At 52.6% G+C, this 13,856-nt stretch overlaps 4 protein-coding genes across 4 annotated transcripts; 1 reads left to right on the top strand and 3 right to left on the bottom strand.

Annotated features, from left to right (window-relative positions):
• Nucleotides 1-426: 426 nt before the first annotated feature.
• On the bottom strand, nucleotides 427-2,451 carry BD324DRAFT_617230 (WD40-repeat-containing domain protein). Its single transcript, XM_022014901.1, has 2 exons — nucleotides 2,229-2,451; nucleotides 427-2,166 (listed from the first exon to the last, which is right to left on the bottom strand). Exons 1-2 carry the CDS (start codon nucleotides 2,316-2,318, stop codon nucleotides 526-528), a joined length of 1,731 nt encoding a protein of 576 aa, XP_021874086.1. The 5' UTR covers nucleotides 2,319-2,451; the 3' UTR covers nucleotides 427-525.
• Nucleotides 2,452-3,929: 1,478 nt separating this feature from the next.
• Nucleotides 3,930-9,373, bottom strand: BD324DRAFT_641172 (hypothetical protein; the record flags this gene model as incomplete). The annotated part of the gene is made up of 18 exons (XM_022017402.1): nucleotides 3,930-3,950; nucleotides 3,984-4,463; nucleotides 4,494-5,395; nucleotides 5,446-5,717; nucleotides 5,769-6,285; nucleotides 6,331-6,505; nucleotides 6,547-6,823; nucleotides 6,870-6,925; nucleotides 6,963-7,095; nucleotides 7,145-7,323; nucleotides 7,373-7,501; nucleotides 7,555-7,866; nucleotides 7,915-8,154; nucleotides 8,205-8,299; nucleotides 8,335-8,461; nucleotides 8,514-8,851; nucleotides 8,897-9,212; nucleotides 9,254-9,373. The coding sequence occupies 18 exons, from the start codon at nucleotides 9,371-9,373 to the stop codon at nucleotides 3,930-3,932; spliced, it is 4,689 nt and encodes a 1,562-aa protein (XP_021874085.1).
• Nucleotides 9,374-11,421: 2,048 nt separating this feature from the next.
• On the bottom strand, nucleotides 11,422-12,499 carry BD324DRAFT_648883 (hypothetical protein; the record flags this gene model as incomplete). Its single annotated transcript, XM_022017901.1, has 4 exons — nucleotides 11,422-11,877; nucleotides 11,930-12,060; nucleotides 12,152-12,256; nucleotides 12,313-12,499. 4 exons carry the CDS (start codon nucleotides 12,497-12,499, stop codon nucleotides 11,422-11,424), a joined length of 879 nt encoding a protein of 292 aa, XP_021874084.1.
• A 173-nt stretch (nucleotides 12,500-12,672) lies between these two features.
• On the top strand, nucleotides 12,673-13,795 carry BD324DRAFT_617212 (ribosomal protein L22e). The gene is made up of 5 exons (XM_022014900.1): nucleotides 12,673-12,758; nucleotides 13,009-13,198; nucleotides 13,417-13,469; nucleotides 13,523-13,572; nucleotides 13,652-13,795. The coding sequence occupies exons 1-5, from the start codon at nucleotides 12,756-12,758 to the stop codon at nucleotides 13,728-13,730; spliced, it is 375 nt and encodes a 124-aa protein (XP_021874083.1). The 5' UTR covers nucleotides 12,673-12,755; the 3' UTR covers nucleotides 13,731-13,795.
• Nucleotides 13,796-13,856: the final 61 nt, after the last annotated feature.

Here is a 13,856-nt window from a genome sequence, read left to right as displayed (position 1 = left end):
CCGGGCGAGTCGTTCCCGATTCCAATACTAGCTCCTTGTCATTTATATCCATCTTGCCTTCGTTCCAATGTCAATAAGATCTTGACGAAAACCCAAGGGCGCCCGGCTCCCGCTCCGAATGTTGTCCTGAGAATGACTAACGGTAGGACTCCTAGCCGCCCATCTTCTCTTCGAGCAAGTGATGAGCAGAGACGACGGAGCTAGCTTCGCGAGTCACTGTCGGAGTTTTCGCCTGTGAAGTAGAGGTTGTATCCTCTAAGTCCAAGCTGACCTTTTTTACACCTCCACTCCAAACTCGCGGAGATGCCGAAGGATCCCATTTCGGATTCGGCCGTTAGCCGCAGACAAGAATTCCCGTGGTGTGGGTGGCGAAATTTACTGGAATCCAAACCCAGGGTCATTCACAGGAAGGGACAACATGTATGCGCATCTGCGTTAAGGGGCCTATAATTGGTATACAAAAAGATGATGAGTTATGGGTACAAACTATAAGAGCTAATAAAATGTTGCGAGAGGGAGGACTATTCACTCAAATTTCCAATATCGGACACCGTCCGAATGAATCGTCATGATTTGATCTAATTCTGAGAGATACTCCCATCCAAGCATCTCCGCTTGGGTCTCTGTCTCTGTATCCTCGTTGAATTCTGCAAAGTCGAAACCTAGGCTCTGATGCAGGCGTCGAGTGTTGAAGTGCTGGTGGCCGGGAGTGTCGTGTCGAGACGATGAAAGCGACGGTGGCAGGTCTCGATCCTCCTCCTCGTCCAGTTCACCCGATTCTGACCCCAGTTGCCACGATCTACCAGTGTCCATATCGAGGATCTGCAAATCAGACCCATCACGGCTTGAGAAGCCAACGAGATGAGCTGTGTTATCGCGAATGAGGTGTAAATCCACGGCGTGAATGAATCTGACATTGTGTGACGTGATGGATCCCGGGACGTGTCGCTCAACCACTTGCCACAGACCACCCCGAAGACCAGGGATAAAGGTGAACACGTCCCTTGTCCCATCTTCGTTCACGGGAGATTCCAAGTCCACGATACTGGCTCGTCCATTTGATTCACACCCTAGGGCAAGGTATTGACTATCTGGAGAATATTCCAAAGAGGTGTAGACGTGATCAGAAGGAGGAATGTACCAGACTTGTTCCCCCGTTCCAATAGCGAACGAAATGACGGTTCCATCTGCACAAGAGACCACGATGAAGAGTTGATCGGGTGAGAATTGAGCAGCGACGTTCTCCAATCCAGTGTCCCAGACTTCAATTTCGACTCCCGAGGGGTTCCAAAGTCTGACATATTGACTCTTGGCAACGGTGACAATCCATTCTCTGAAAGGACTGAATCCCATCCAAACGATCTCGTCATTGTTTCCTTCAAGGAAAGCAATGATTTCTTTTTCAGCCATATCGTAGATGGCTACATTTCGATTGGGCTCTCCACCTCGCCAGTGACCCACCCGATTTCGAGGGATATAGAGAAATTTATCGCCGTCGATGGCGAAAACGTTCGATGTCTCGGAGCCAGGAGGTAAAACACCGTACACTTGATCCAAGATGTTGGCACCCGATGTGAGATCCAGCTCGACTGATGGGGCAGTGATGTATGGGCCGGGGGAGGCAGAAATCGCTCGATGTGGCTCAATATTCAGTAACGTGATTTGTCCTCTCTTCTCGATAGACCGTACGCTTGACTCGGTGCTGACAACCAACATGTTGGGGTCTGTCGGACTGAAGAATATTGACTTGATTTCACCGACCACAGACTTGAAAGATCGATGACGGGGTGGAATACTCTTTACTTGACGTTGAGATCGCTTCGAGCGATGGAAAAGTCCCCAAAACCCAGTTCTAGACGACTCCGCAGAAGTGTCATCTTCATCCTCAGATGAGTGATCGGTATTTTGGCCTAATTCCACCAGGGTGACATGGGGGTCCGATGCAATGTCTCCAGAGACATACGAAATCACACTGTGATCTGCGTTGAGTGCCCATTTGCTGCCCTGACCAACGGGTGCAGGAAAGGGTACAAAACGTTCTAGGAAGCTAGATCGCGAGGAACTGCCACTGGCAACACTGCTGCTGTCGATGACACTGTTGCTGTTGCTGTTGCTGCTGATGCTGCTGCTGCTGCTGCCGGAGACCACTTCGATATCGTCGTGATCCTAGAAGAAAATTTATCAGAACGTGCTCACGTCGTGGGGAAAACCCCCTGAGTGGCACATACCAAATCTGCCTTTATGGCCCAACCTTGAGATTCACTATCGAGGCTGTACTGCCAGGCTTTTTGAGCTACAACGCCAGCAAACGAGGACATTGTGGAGTCGAAGCAGGGATGGAGGAGGATATAGACAGTGCCTACGATGGGACTTATTCTATAGACTGTTCATTGTGTGGGTGTGTGTGGGTCATACCGCCTTTTTCGCTGCTATCACAACGCTCCGTTCTGCCTCGGAGTATACGCTATTCGCGAGGACGTAAGCCGCGGCCTTTTTTACGTCGAGTGTCATGCATCCCGCAAACGAGGCGGCTTGTCTCGTTCTCTCGCCCCCGAAGAACTTGTGCCTCCCTCCTGTCATGGGGGAGCATGTCACCTCAACCTGAAGGGTAAATAGGTAAAAAATGGTTTTCAAACACTAAAAAAAGCCTCGGAGAAAAATTCTCCATCTTGGCATCTGAATGCGCGCGCTCTCTCTCTCTCTCTCTAAGCCTGATCGAAATCAGGACGGGGGACTTTGATTCCTGTGCTGGGAAAATGATCGAAGAGAGACACACTCACACAATGCTGTACAGCCGACCGAAAAGATACGTACCAGAGTCTGTCCAGCGGTCTCGGGTATCTCTTACATCGGCGTATGCCGCAGCGCCTTACCTCGTCATCATCATCACGATCGTGGGGTGAAATCTGTGAATATATCCCCTTTGGTACTGTACAGTCATCCGATGCGTATTACAAAAGGATACTCGTACTACAGATCCGTTAGTGCACGTGTATGCGATCTCTACTTTGCGGCTTAGATCGTTACATCATTTACCGCCATCGCTTTACAGATAGCGGTAGTGAGACTACAAGGACGGGAAACGAGGGCGTAGCGTCGGTCAAACCGCCATCGCCGCCGGAATTTTGGCCTTTACCCCCTCCTGTAGTACAGGCCCTGTACAGGGTGTTTCCACCCCAATGTAGACGCCGCGCACGTAGAAATGCTCCCGGCCGAGTGTTGGAAGACATCCCCAAGTGTGCCCACCGGGAAATAGGCCCATGAGGAGTAAAAGGTACATTTCGGGTCCAATCAGTCCTCGGCGGAGGAGGCGGAAGAGGCGGAGGAGGATTGAACGCCCTTCACACGAAATGGCTCGGTGGCAGATCTGAGACATCCGTTGCAGCCTTCACGTCATGAACAAGGGTGCTTACGATATGGACGAAATACGGTGATGGCACTGAATCCAATACAGCCATTTAGACCCCCCCTCTCCTACCCGTTGAGTCACCCGCGGTAAGCCAGAAGGCGTCCCAGATCTACGGAAGATCTGCCGTTCGTCAGGATCTTCTGGATAACACAATGCTGGATCGCATCGATCCCGTCGTGGCTCGCAAAGCGCCACTGAAAGGAATGGATGAACGTGGAGGGAACGTGGCGCTGAGTACAGCGTGGCAAGTGTATGCGATACATAGAGGGAACGAAATTGGGCTACAGCATTGAATTAGATGGAATACGATGAGAGAGATTGATAACCGAGTCGAGTCGAGTCAATTGAGACGCATACTCTCGTGTATATTGATACAAGACGTTGGTAGTTGAAGACAAAATCGTGCCCCAAAACTTTGGCTTCTCCGTGTCAATCGAAAATCGGTAAAGGTAGAATTTTATCGCTCTGAAAAAAAGAGGCACGTGGCGGCGTCAGCCGGGGACCTTTTTTTGGCACAGCTTCACTTCTGCACAGCAGCCAACTGGCCAATCAGAAGCGAGATATTACTACTCACCTGGAAGAGCAAGTTTCCAATCTGATCTTCGACTTCGAGGAATCTCTGAGGGTAAATGACTGAGGGGGGAGAGAGAGAGGGAGTGTCAGCGATGGCGTTTGTATAGTGAACACGTTTATCAAATTCACCCAAGTGTCCCCTGACTTCATTCAGCAATTCTTCCATTTCTTCCCGCTCCCATTGAGCCCAAGGTTCTTGAGGTCCACTCGGGACTCTCTTGCCTAGACTTTCACCAGCATCGCCTCCGCCTCCAGCACCGTCTCCGCCTCCATCCGGTTTCTTCTCCCCGAAGCCAGAAGGGTTGTCGACCTTTTGACCCGGGTCCACATTAGACGTCGTATCCTTTGCACCGAGTTTCCCCATGAGTCCCCCTTCCATTCGGGAAGTAGGACCGTCCTCTTCTTTGCCTCCGCCTCCTCCTCCTACTCCTCCTCCTCCTCCTCCTCCTTCTGGGATATCCGCACCCCTCGTCTCACTCTTCTTGAGTGGATCATCTGTCCCTTGTCCCACAGCTCCACCTCCACTTCCTCCACCGCCTGATCCGTGTGTACCGGGTCCATCATGAACGACCTTGACGGGCTCTTCGTTCTTGTTCTCCGCCACATCCTCTGGCGCCTTGTTATGCTTCTCAGCGTGATTCGCAAAGGCCTTGTATGCAGCCCATGTGGTGACGAGATCATCAGGGATACACCTGAACACTTTACGGAAGATCTCCGTGTTGTGCACAGCCACCGCGACCCACATGTCTTTCCAGAACGTTTCATCGAGAGGATCCTGGAATCGATTGGGATTGATCTTGGGTGTTGGCGTGGGCATCGACCAAGGTGTCATGGCCGTCTTGGCCGACAAGTGCTTTCGAAGCGTCTGTCGAGCGCCAATCGCACGTTTCTCATCTGAAGTACCTTCGCTTCGTGAGGTATTGTCGTTGGGAGGGGCATCGTCCCCGTCGACAGCGTTCGCAGGGACACCAAAGAGTTCCTTCTCATGAGGGTTGCCATGAATTTTTGGAGCTTTCGCCTTGGCATGAGCTGACGCCGAAGGGTCATTCTCCTCCAAGACACTCTCGTTCTGCTTCGCGTCCGCAGGAACCTCAGCTTCCTCTGGACGTCCAGCAGACTGTTGTTGGTTCTCCGACTCTTCAATAAGATCGAATAGCGGTTTACCATTGGCATGTGTCGCCGAAGGTCGACGATCAAATATGGTCTTCTCTTCCAGAGTCGGGACGATCGAGCTTGCAAATCCTTTCGTCTTGCCTCCGCCATGCGAAAAGTCTTGTCGCTCACTCTTCTCGCCAGGAGTGTCATTACGAGGATCGACAAACGCATGGTCCTTGACGACAGCAATGGGATGGATGATCTTGTCGGCAGCTCTCCCCACATTGTCCACCGCATTCTCGCTCATGCCTTTCGTGACTGAGGAGCTCTCAGCCCTGACTGGGAGTATCTCGAAGATGCCCACTCACCACTTGCCATTGCGTTCCCCACCGTCCTCCTCATACGTTCCATTGCTGTCCTCTTCGACACCGTCGTGATGCCTTCTGTCAACTCATCCTTATCCTGCTGTTGATGATCCGGGTCCCAAGTTTCAATCTCATCCTCAGGCGCGATGGGCTCGCGAGACATGAGTTGATCCTCTTCGATAGAGTCGACATCGATTCCAACGTGCTCTCGCATAAGTCGCATTCGAAGAGTATGTGAGAACCTTCCGACCTTGTATGGCTTGCCCGCCATTTTGCTGAGAACAGATCAGCACGGGCCTATCTCCAGAGTGATTGGTATGGCTCACCTGTCAATCATGTCTGTATCCCTGATCACGGCGACCAGCTCGGAATCTCGATCACCTCGTTGTGACCTTTCATTGATATTGGCACTGCCGCACAAGACCAATCGATCGTCCACAATCATCGTCTTGCCGTGAATGTACACTTGTTCCGTCGTCAAGACACCAGACTTGAACTTGCTCCATGTCCGCAAGGAGAAAAAGGTAATGTACTCGTCGGGGTCGATTCCTTCCTTGCGGAGTCGAGAAAAGATTGACCCGGCACCCCGAGCGATTGTCCTGTTTTGACACTCCAGGATCATACGGACGGAAGACGCTTCGGCCGAGTCTAGAGGATAGGTGTAGCCAGGTAGAAGGGGAATAACGATACACGCTCGCCACGTCGTCTTCTCCTTGTGGGCTCGAATGATTCGCTCCACCAAGGCGTCGCCGATTCCATTGTGGATTTGAATGCCATCGACAACGGTGGAAGTGATGAAGAATTGGTTCTCAATGTACACAAAGTGCTCAGACAATTGAATCGCTAGGACCCGTCAGACCGTCCCCCAATGCGACTTGCACCACTCACACTTGCAATAGGCGTTCTGGATAGAATGCTCAATCTTCGTTAAAGTACCCATGGACCAAGGCCCAACGGATCGACAGATTTGCACTTCGCAAGTCCCTTGCAACTTGAGATCACCAAGTTCTCCCTCGGTGAAATCAGGTGGAGGCAAGAGGAATGGCATGCGGCGGGTATGATTCTACCACCGGTCAGTCAAAGTCCCAGTCCCCGTGCCCTCACCTTGGTCCGGATCAACAAGTTCCAGCGCTGCGTGAAATGCCTGCACAGATCTCTAGCGGGTTGACCGACAATCTGCAAGCCCACGTCGTGCCATGGCATTCGAGGGACTTTGGTCCGATCAAACATGTCCTCAAAGGGTTTATCGAGGTTGGCGTATTCTGCGACTCGTTCATTGGCGTAGTCTTTACCGCGCCAAACGGGTCCATTGGGTCCATCTGGCTCGGTGTGATCCTCGTCAGTCAGGACGTGCTGGGAGGTATCCCATCGACCGTAGCACCTGTCCCCGTGAGCTAGGCAAGACAACACAGAGCAGGTCAGCTCACAGGTCAAGACCTCCCATGAATGCGATTGTCTCGTCGATCACACACAATTTCTCGTGCTGCAAATCAGTGACGCATCAGTATCTGGAGACTCACATGTGACCAGTAGAATGTTCCAGTCTGGAAATGACTAGGCGAACGCTGGACCATGATGTTATGGTGCAATCCCGTCAAGGTCTTCTTGGCATACAGCGAGTCGACAGGAGTGGTCTTGTCAGACACCTCGTTGCTGGACCGGGTCAGCGCCATGTCATGAGAAGATGACAGAGGACATTCACTAGATTATCACGTAAACCTTGACACCCTCCTCAGCCTTTCGCTTCAGAAGGTTGTCCAGACGGTATCGCTCATCTCCTGGTCGACGAAGGTACAACTCTGGAGATAGCCACCAATCGTGGATGTAGATCCTGTCCTTCGCCATGTTCATCGCTCGGCTCAAGTTCCAGAAGTAGTCTCGCTGAGTCTCGTCAGCCCCGAATCGCTCCTCTGATCGCGAGACAGCTTACCCCATCGACAAGCCATTGAGCAGCTACATTCACACGCAGCGGAGCGAATGAGTCGAACCTGTTCCTGCTGGTCCATATACACTGCGCAGCGATCCGCTCCATACTGACAATGAATTGGTGCATGTGGCGCTGAACAAGAATGAGCACTCTCCTCGCTGAGTGAGATATATCGATCGACCCACTGCGTTCCTCGCTTGAAGCTTCAATTTTCGCTGCGAGCTGACAATGAAGAACGTATGTTGACTTGCATAGCTCTCTTGACCATCATCGCCCAGTGTATGAGGATTTGGTCCCTTGCCTTCACCGCTATTGATGGCGATCTCAGTCGCAAGAGGGTTCTCCGGATCCACCTCGATCTCGTCCGTCGCGCTGTGTTTGTGCGAGCGCTTGATGCTTGACTTGCCGGTCACCAGGTGGAGACCATGACGGTAAGCACGCTTAGGCCGTTCGATAGCAAAGTCCTGGTCGAGTATGAAGACGTCGTAGAATTCTGTCTGCGTAAGGTCAGCAGGTGTTTGAAGGCGAGAAGGGAATGCACTTACGTCCTCTGGCCCTTCGGTCGCAACGAAATACGAATCTCGGACGATCAGCCATTTCGGCGATCGATTGTGGATCCAACTCGTCGGTGTGAGGCCAGGCTGATTGGCCCTTCGACTCGCATTGCTTCCAGGAATCATTAGGAATCCAGCTTTGCCTTGGAATCCACCATGAGGAGCCAGAGCCACAGTCAAGGCGGACAGCTCAAAGAACCGGCAGAGTCGGTTGGACTCAGGTCGGAAGATCTGAGCAGATTCAGTGAGCTTGACAGGCGGTAAAGGTGGTCGAAGCTCACCACTGCCCGAATTAGCTCCACCAAATACTTTTGCAGAGCTTCTCTAGCCATCTGCGCTTGATCTTTCCCATGAGACCTGCTGAAATAGGGTATACCTGCGGATGAGCGACTGAACCTCCTCATCACTTACTCATTTTGGGAAACTCGGGTATCTCGACACGACGTGATGATCTCAGACCGCCAACAGACGTTCCGAAGTTGGCAGCTTTGTAGTTGGCATGTAGGGATAGGAAGTCTCTAAGTTCGCGGTATATGACCTGAAAGATGATCAGTAACGGTCACTCACAGTCGAACTTGACCATGTCTCACCCATTTGACGGCCCCATCTCCATATTCGCACTCGACCTTGAACATCTCTTTGCCCGTCTCCTTGCCGGCCCCTACACCGACGCTGTCTCCGACTCTGAATCGCATGTTTCCCAATAACACCGGGACAGCCCGTCTGCCATCTTCATCCCGATCGATCCAGGTCTTGAGCATCATGACGGGTAATTGTCCAGCAAATAATTCTGTTGTAACTGGCAGAGTGTTGATGGCCGTGGTGGACAAAGCAGAGACTTTGCCAGGGCCAGGTGTGGGACCATTACTGTTATGCCTCGATGGCAGGACTCTGGCTCGCAGCATCGACCATCGTTTTTGGGCCAGTTCTCGAGATGTTCGTGGCTCGTCTTCATCCGCCGAGGTTGGATCACCATGCTCGTGGTCCCCATCCGTTTCTGAGAACCTCGATTCTCTAAATGCGGAGAATCGAGCATTCATCGCTTTGTCGTGATGACGTTGGGGGGTCGAGGTGGGACTGGATGAAGCAGCCTTGTCGAGAGCTGAAGTCCAGTGTCCATCTGCTTCGTTCGAAGGTCTCTCCTCTATCGATTGACGGTTGGGACGGTGAAAGGAGGATTGACGAGATGGTTGGGGTGTCTCACCTGGAGGATATTCGCCCTCTCCATCGGGTGTGATTTTGAGGATAGGCGTTTTGCCTTGACCGAGAGATCGGAACTGACGATGATACTGAACATGGTCAGCTGTTAACGGAATGGATTCTAGCTCACATGCTGATGAGGTGTTCGGGTATTCAGCTCGATGACCGTTCGCGGTCCTGGCGGTTCCTCCTTCTTGACACCCGGAAGACGTTCGGGCGAGTTACCCATCTCATCCTTCAACTCCTCCATTTCATCCCTGGGTACGGCCCTTTCCTCCGGATCAATCTCCCTGGTGTTCTCAGAGGACGGTGGCGCACGACCTTTACCCTTGACCACGGTGGCACTTCCGACGGCTTGTTGACTTTTGTAAGACAAGGTCGTAGGACCAAGTTCCGGAGGAGGTTGAGGAGAGACGGCGCCATCGCGCCCACGACTCGGAGGTCGGCTCCCATGCATCTCCTCAGGTCCTTCAGAGACGCCTTGACCATCTTTCAATGTCGGTTTGAAGATTTTATCTTCTGATTCAGGCGTCGTCTGCTCCGTTGTACTTTGCTCCAGGTCTGCGTCACCGTCTCCATGCCGGGATGAATGCGATGTCGATCCAGTCGCATTGGACGGGATGGAACTGCTAGAGTCCTGTCTTGACCTGTGACCTCTCTCTTCGCCCTCTTTGCTCTTCTTTGCATGTCCATCCTCCCATTCTTGTGTATTCCGTTTCAAACCGGTCGAAGGCAACCCTTTGCTTGGACCAATCTGATCTGTCGATGCACCTGGCGTGACATCTTCAGACTGACGTTTCTGTATGGCCGAGTTGACCAGACCCATGAGGCCTGGTGCCCTTGTAGTCGTTGATCTGGCCATCTCTCTGCAATAACGAACAGACAAGATACCAGGTTGAGCACTCAAAGGACAACAGAAGAGACAACGGTGACAGACTCGCAGCTCAGACAACTTTGAACACACCAACTTCGGGGTTTGGGATGACGTAACTGAATTTTTGTCTCCTCAACCACGGAGACTAATTTTCGCTCCGTGCCTGGCCATTTTCCAAAAGTGGCGCGTGGCGTGTGGCAGACCTTGGCGATCCCATTCAGCGTATCACTGGTGGCTATCTATCTGTACTCAGAGACCTGGCTGCTGGGGACGCCATATAGAGATATACACAGCCTACAGACTGGATCCACTGTGAGGTATCTACTTGTAGCTGAGACCTTGGGAAGGATATACCACCGTCATGGTGTGAACAATGCGAGCCTCCCCCCGTGCCAAGCTACCCGGCATTACAGCCGATTACATCCGGCGCAGTTTGAAGATGGAGCGCTGAGGGCTGGGCTCTGAACGCGTCATGGATACATGCTGTTTTGGTTTGATCAAGGCGGAGATAGAGGTCGGTCGTTTACGTTCTTCTCCGTTCGAACGAAGTGGCGGACAGGGCTAGTGTGCGGTTTGGGTTGAAACAGCCGTAAACCGGAGAGATTGCGGTAGCTTGTCGGGAATGTATGGGTCTCATTCAATCGACAGTTCCTCATCATACCGACCTCCTAGCGTAACACGCCCGGGGGTCTGATAAGCAGGACACAAGGTGCCCCCTCTGAATCAATGCGAATGATACGTCGAGGCGCATCACATCAAGGCGACGTGTTTGAGGTGTTGCAACACACTTCAACCCGATGCATGAGGGATAATGGACGAAACGCTGCACAGCATGACGCTGACTTGGACAATGTCTTGAATGGGAACACTGGTGACCCCTTTGTCGATTGCTGGGCGTGATGGATACACCCAAGGGACTAGTAAACAGTCCAAGAGGCGCTCCAATGAAGTCTTCCCCAGGCTTAACCAATGCAGTCCAAATCCAGCCCCGGGCAGCTTGGGCGAAAAGGCTGCGAGCATGTATGCAATTCATTCGGCACGAGCGATATGCTGAGGCAAATCAAGCAGACACATGGAAAACCCAAGCGGGGCGGTCGGAAGATCATCAACCCTCTGATGTGATAGGGAATTCGGGAGGCATCCTCGTCGTCAAACAATTGCGTGTTGGCGAGATTTGAAGCGGACCTTCCTTCGGCACAGGCGCTCTCTCGCGAGTGATAAATACAACAGTCTCGGGACCAAGGCCGGTCTTGCCATACGAAGCATCCTCAGGGGAGTGATGGGGATAGGGCCCTGACCCGATCGACATTGAGCGGGGGTTTGCCTTGCCTCCCACTGTTTGCAAGGAGAGATCACGATGTGGCCAGAGACTTCAGCTGACTTCAAAGGCGCAGTAACGACACACAGGAGACCAGTTCCTGCAATCATCGGTCTGGGGTGTCGGTGGATTCACCGTCGTCTTCAGAATCGGATGAATCGTCTTCGGTCGAGGAGTGGCTCTCCGAGAAAGTGTCGTCACTGGTGACAGCTCCGTCCACTGTCTCACCATGACTGTCGAGATAAGGTGGTACGCCGTTCTCTGCTGTCATAAGCCGGTTTGCGTGACTGGCATTTGGCGCAGCCGTGCCCTGAGCTTCACCAACTCGACCGAACCCAATTGAGTGTTGAGGAGCCTCTTCATTGGCATAGGAGCGCGCGTCTCGAGACGCTGCGTCCGCTGTGATCTCCCCCATGGTTTGGACAGGAGGGTGACGTCCCGCATCCGACGCCTCGTCATCCTCGTCCGACTCCTCATCCGCTTGCCAATCGTCTCGCTCGACCTCTGGTCCAAAATCTCCTCCCTGGTGATCATTGACGTCAAAGACACCGAGGCCAAGATCCTGTGTATCGCTCAGCCTCGTTCTAGACTTATCACGGTGAGACCCGACTGACCATCGCCACGACCTTGTCGTCTCCGTCTGTATCTTCCATATTGACTGCTTGGGGATCACTTCGGGCTCTGGCGAGGAGATCGGCGTTGGACGACTGTAACATCGGTAAGAACGCTTTGACTCGAGCGAGAGCTGAGCACGTGTCAGCGAGCCAGCTAGCTCCATCAGACCTTCTGTGTATGGCGGAGGAAGAGGACCTTGAGAAAGGATCGACCTAGCTCACCATCGCTAGGCGGGACTGCAAATGTCCTTCTGTCCTGATCTATTACCGCTGTGAATGCCGCTTGACCGGCTCTCGGAGACGCTGACAACTCAGAGAAGATCTTACCTACGTGTCAACTTGACATCAGTATCGATTGCAGCATGAAGGAATACGATGCATACCCAGTCTAGCTTGTCTGGCTGCATCATCCTCTACGTCCAATCTCTGTCGGCTCGAAGGGCTTTCATCCCCCGTTGTGTCCCGTTCAGAGCTTGGATGAAACTCATTTGGGATGCCGTGGGCTCCAACATCGTCTCCAGTCATCTCAGAACCATCGACCACCTCAATGAGGCCCTTTGCGCCGCCCATGGCGAGGTACACACGGCGAGATGAAGCATCTATTAGCCGGCAGCTCGTCTCGAGACCGCCACGCCAGTGCCACATCTCGGGAATATCATTTATCACCCAAATCGAAACTCCGCAATTTGCTTCCGTCCCCTCTGACCCAAACCCTGAACCCAAATTTCGGATCGCTTTCGACACATTTCTACATCCCATTTCATACATCAATCACCCCCCATTGCACCCGTTTTGCAGACCTATCACAAGGAATCTGTAGACAAACATGGTGCGTCTGAATGGCTCGATAGAAGTCATGCAAGTGTGTGTAATGTGCTGACGTGTGTTTGTCCTGCTGCGTCTCTTCCTGTTTGCTATCTGTCTTTTGACTGGTTGGATTGTCTCCGTATGATGTTCGGCTACTTGTCATTCACTCGCCTTGTCTTCGTTGTTCATGTGGATCCATCTCGCTATGCTCGCCACACTATCGCCTCGTGATGGCCCTCGCTTTTGCTGTGGATCATGCTTCACGATCACAGCCTCGAGCCAACACCAAAACTTCCGCCGCTCCGGCTGGAAAACCCATCCACAAATTCTACGTCGACTACTCTGTCCCTGCCAACGACCAGGTTTTCGACCCTGCGGCGTTTGAAAAGTTCTTGCACGACCGAATCAAGGTCGAGGGAAAGGCCGGTGCTCTTGGAGATGTCATTCAGTTGCAACGAGAGGGTAAGTTTTGCGTCAGAGCGAGCGAAGCGAGCGAGGGCGTAAGAGCAGCGAGGGTCCAAGAAGGCATCCACCGGTCAAGCTTGTCCGTGCTGCAGTGGAGTCCGGCTGCTGCTTTTCTGCCTGGTCATCTTGCGCAGCCGCCAGTCCGTGCGACCTCAATTCCCCGCCACTGTGCTCCTGCTGTACCCTTTTGTCCATCCCACTAACACCCTCCCCAGGCAACCGTCTGGTTCTCACCTCCCAGATCCCCTTCTCCAAGCGATACCTTAAGGTGAGCTGTCATCTACTTTCTCCTGGACAGGACAACAGCTCACATTCGCACAGTACCTCACCAAGAAGCACTTGAAGAAGAACAATTTTGAGAACTTCCTCCGGTGAGTGGGAGGCTTCCGTTCATGGGACATGGGACATACCCGTATCTGGTTCATCTCGCTGACGCTCGACTTCCTCCAGAGTCGTTGCTACTGCCAAGGACACCTACTCTCTGCGATACTTCAAGGTTGACCAGGAGGAGCCTGAGGATGACGAGTAGATGTAGTTAGCGTAGGATGTGGATGGGTGGTGATCTTGCATGTGGATGCATTGCATGATTATGAAGCGCGTCAATGGGGGCCAAGAAAATCGAACAAGATTGACTGCGATGATCAGTCATCGGTTT

Source organism: Kockovaella imperatae (assembly GCF_002102565.1).
Source record: "Kockovaella imperatae strain NRRL Y-17943 chromosome Unknown BD324scaffold_2, whole genome shotgun sequence".
NCBI classification, from domain to species: Eukaryota; Fungi; Basidiomycota; class Tremellomycetes; order Tremellales; family Cuniculitremaceae; genus Kockovaella; species Kockovaella imperatae.
The sequence above is the reverse complement of the archived record's forward strand: the minus strand, read 5'-3'. Positions and strand labels throughout refer to the sequence as shown.